General features: G+C 58.1%; 1 protein-coding gene across 1 annotated transcript; it reads right to left on the reverse strand.

Annotated features, from left to right (window-relative positions):
* Positions 1-2,420, reverse strand: GGS23DRAFT_226490 (serine palmitoyltransferase). Its single transcript, XM_051512004.1, has 3 exons — positions 2,253-2,420; positions 447-2,203; positions 1-266 (listed from the first exon to the last, which is right to left on the reverse strand). Exons 2-3 carry the CDS (start codon positions 2,088-2,090, stop codon positions 87-89), a joined length of 1,824 nt encoding a protein of 607 aa, XP_051369212.1. The 5' UTR covers positions 2,091-2,203; positions 2,253-2,420; the 3' UTR covers positions 1-86.

The raw sequence follows: 2,420 nt of genomic DNA on the forward strand, positions 1-2,420 counted from the left end.
CACATTATCCCCATACCGTGACGTAACGCCGTGATGTAGTTCTCTTCTCGTCTGCTACGTGTGGTAGCGGATTCGTCATCACCTTCTTATCGTAACCTGATCTTGGCGTCATCCGCTCCTTGAGCGATGACGTCTTCGAGCGCCCAGCGCGGCGCTTCGAAAACGCCTTCGAGCTTGTTCGCTTTGCGCCACGCCTTCTCCTCTTCCGGGTGGACGCCCTCCGGCAGGGGCTTGAGGCCGCCGGCAATGCCGGTGGAGAACTTGAGCTGCAGGATGTCTCCGACTTCGTCGCAGGCGGCTAGAAGGCGGTCCAGGTCGTCTTTATTATGGGCAGCGGAGACGCAGAAGCGGGCGCGGGAGCTGATTAACGGGGTGGCGGGGTATCCTACGACGACGACGGAGATCCTGCGCTTGAGCATCTCGTGACTGAAGGCGGAGATCTTGGCCGGGTTGTACAGAGTAACGGGGATGATGGGGGAGTCGTCGTGACCGTAGACGATCAGGCCGAGACGCTTGAGGCCGAGACGAAGATACCGCGAGTTGAAAGCGATGCGCTGAAGACGCTCTTCGCCCTGGCCGGGAACGAGTTCGCCGCTGATGATCTTGAGAGAGGCCAGAATCTGCATCAGGACGGCCGGAGTAGGAGACTCTCCCAGCGAGGTGGCGGCGTTCGTGCTCTTCAGCTTGTCGATGATGTGCTTCTCGGCGGCGACGTAGCCTCCGTTGGCGCCAAAGGACTTGGTCAGCGTACCCATGAGAATATCCACCCGGCTGGGATCGATGCCGAAGTAGTCGCAGACACCACGCCCCCGGGGGCCGAGAGCTCCGACACTATGGGCTTCGTCGACAAACAGGGCAAATTTGTAAGTATCCTTGAGGCTTAAAACACCGGGCAAGTCACACATGGTGCCTTCCATCGAGTACAGTCCTTCCACCGCAACCAAAATCTTCTTCCAGGGACGGTGGGTGCGAGGCTGCCCCTGGGCAATGGCCTCGCGTAGTCGCATCTCCAGATCAGCCATGTCGTTGTGCTTAAAGGAACGGATAACCGCGCCGGAGAGACGAGCGCCGAGCCGGATCGAAGCGTGGTTCAACTCGTCCGACAGAATCAGACAACCCTTGGAGACGAGAGCGGGGAACGAGCTGGAATTCGTAACGAAACCCATCGAGAAGACCATGGCAGCCGGCTTTCCGACGAAGGAAGCTATTTCCCTCTCCACTTCGTTGACGAGATCCGAGGTGCCCGAATCCGAGCGGGGACTGCAGAAGCTGAGACCGTATTTTTTCACACATTCCTCGACGGCATTAGCGCACGGGCCCTCGGACTGCGCGAAGCCCAGGTAATTGTACGAGCTCATGTTCAGGGTCTCGGTCACACCACCCGTGTACTTGTAAGTCTCATTGAAGTCGTCCGACACACGATCTAAGAGATTGATGAATCGGCCGGGAACGCCGGTGCTGGTCCTGGCGAAGCAATCGTCGATACGCATCTTGAGACGCCGCGTGTAGAAGCTGTCGAAGTCATCATTGAGCGGCGCGTAGCCATCTGCGGCCCGGAGAGTTTTGTAAGTCGGCTTCTTGCTAAATCGCTTGCCGAAAAAGTCCCTGACATGGCCCAAGGCAAGGAGAAGTAGATAGCTGATATAGGTGGTCAAAACGTAGTAGTAGGGTGGCTCGTCGATGACGGGGGCCTCTAGTGGCTCCCCATGATGCTTGCTCACGTAGCGGTGGGTCGGGTGAATCAATGGGCCGAACTGGGCATCAAAGCGCCTCTGCCGAGAGGTTTCCGTGGAGGAAGGCGGCTGGAAGAGCGTGGTCGGCGGCTCGTTGTCATCCGGCTCGCCTACGGCGGCCGTAGACAGAGAAATGGACGGCAGCGACAGGCCCGAGGCCGGGAGGGAGGGAGACGGGCCGTTGTGCACGGCCATCAGGGCTTGCTGAGCCGATCCTTGATCCTTGATCTTGGGGCTGGAAGAGAACAATTGGCTAAGACGGTTGCCCCTGGATTGCGATGGTCTCCTCTCGCCACTCCTTTCGGGCTGCGGCATGCTGGTGGAATTGGAGAAAGGGTTGGAGATTCGGCGTGGCATCTCTACCAAGTAGCAGGGTCGATAGCGGATTTAGGTGAGATCTCTACGGAGGCCAGAGGGGAAGATTGCACCGGTGACTCTCTCAGATGTGGGTCTAGGGAGAGTTTGCGAATCTGCGACCGTGTTAGTAAAGAGTAGCAGCAGGGATAGCAAGCGACTAACTTGCTGTATGAGTAGATGTCGAGGAGAAAGGCGGACGCGGGAAGTGAAGCAGAAAGGCGAAGGGACAAAAGGGGAGAAAGAACACAGGCCAAGCTCAGCCGAGCCACCTAAGGTCGGGCGGCGATAAGCATCGCGTGTGTATGCGAGATCGAGGTGAAAGGTGAGTGT

This window comes from Durotheca rogersii (assembly GCF_024521655.1).
Source record: "Durotheca rogersii strain YMJ 92031201 chromosome Unknown GGS23scaffold_23, whole genome shotgun sequence".
NCBI classification, from domain to species: domain Eukaryota; kingdom Fungi; phylum Ascomycota; class Sordariomycetes; order Xylariales; family Xylariaceae; genus Durotheca; species Durotheca rogersii.

Excerpts from the sequence above, each read along its gene's own strand:
- GGS23DRAFT_226490 (XM_051512004.1), bottom strand. The coding sequence starts at position 2,090 with ATGCCACGCCGAATCTCCAACCCTTTCTCCAATTCCACCAGCATGCCG. Across the intron at positions 267-446 it reads CCGTTACTCTGTACAACCCG|CTCAAGTTCTCCACCGGCAT; the intron begins GCCAAGATCTCC and ends GACATCCTGCAG.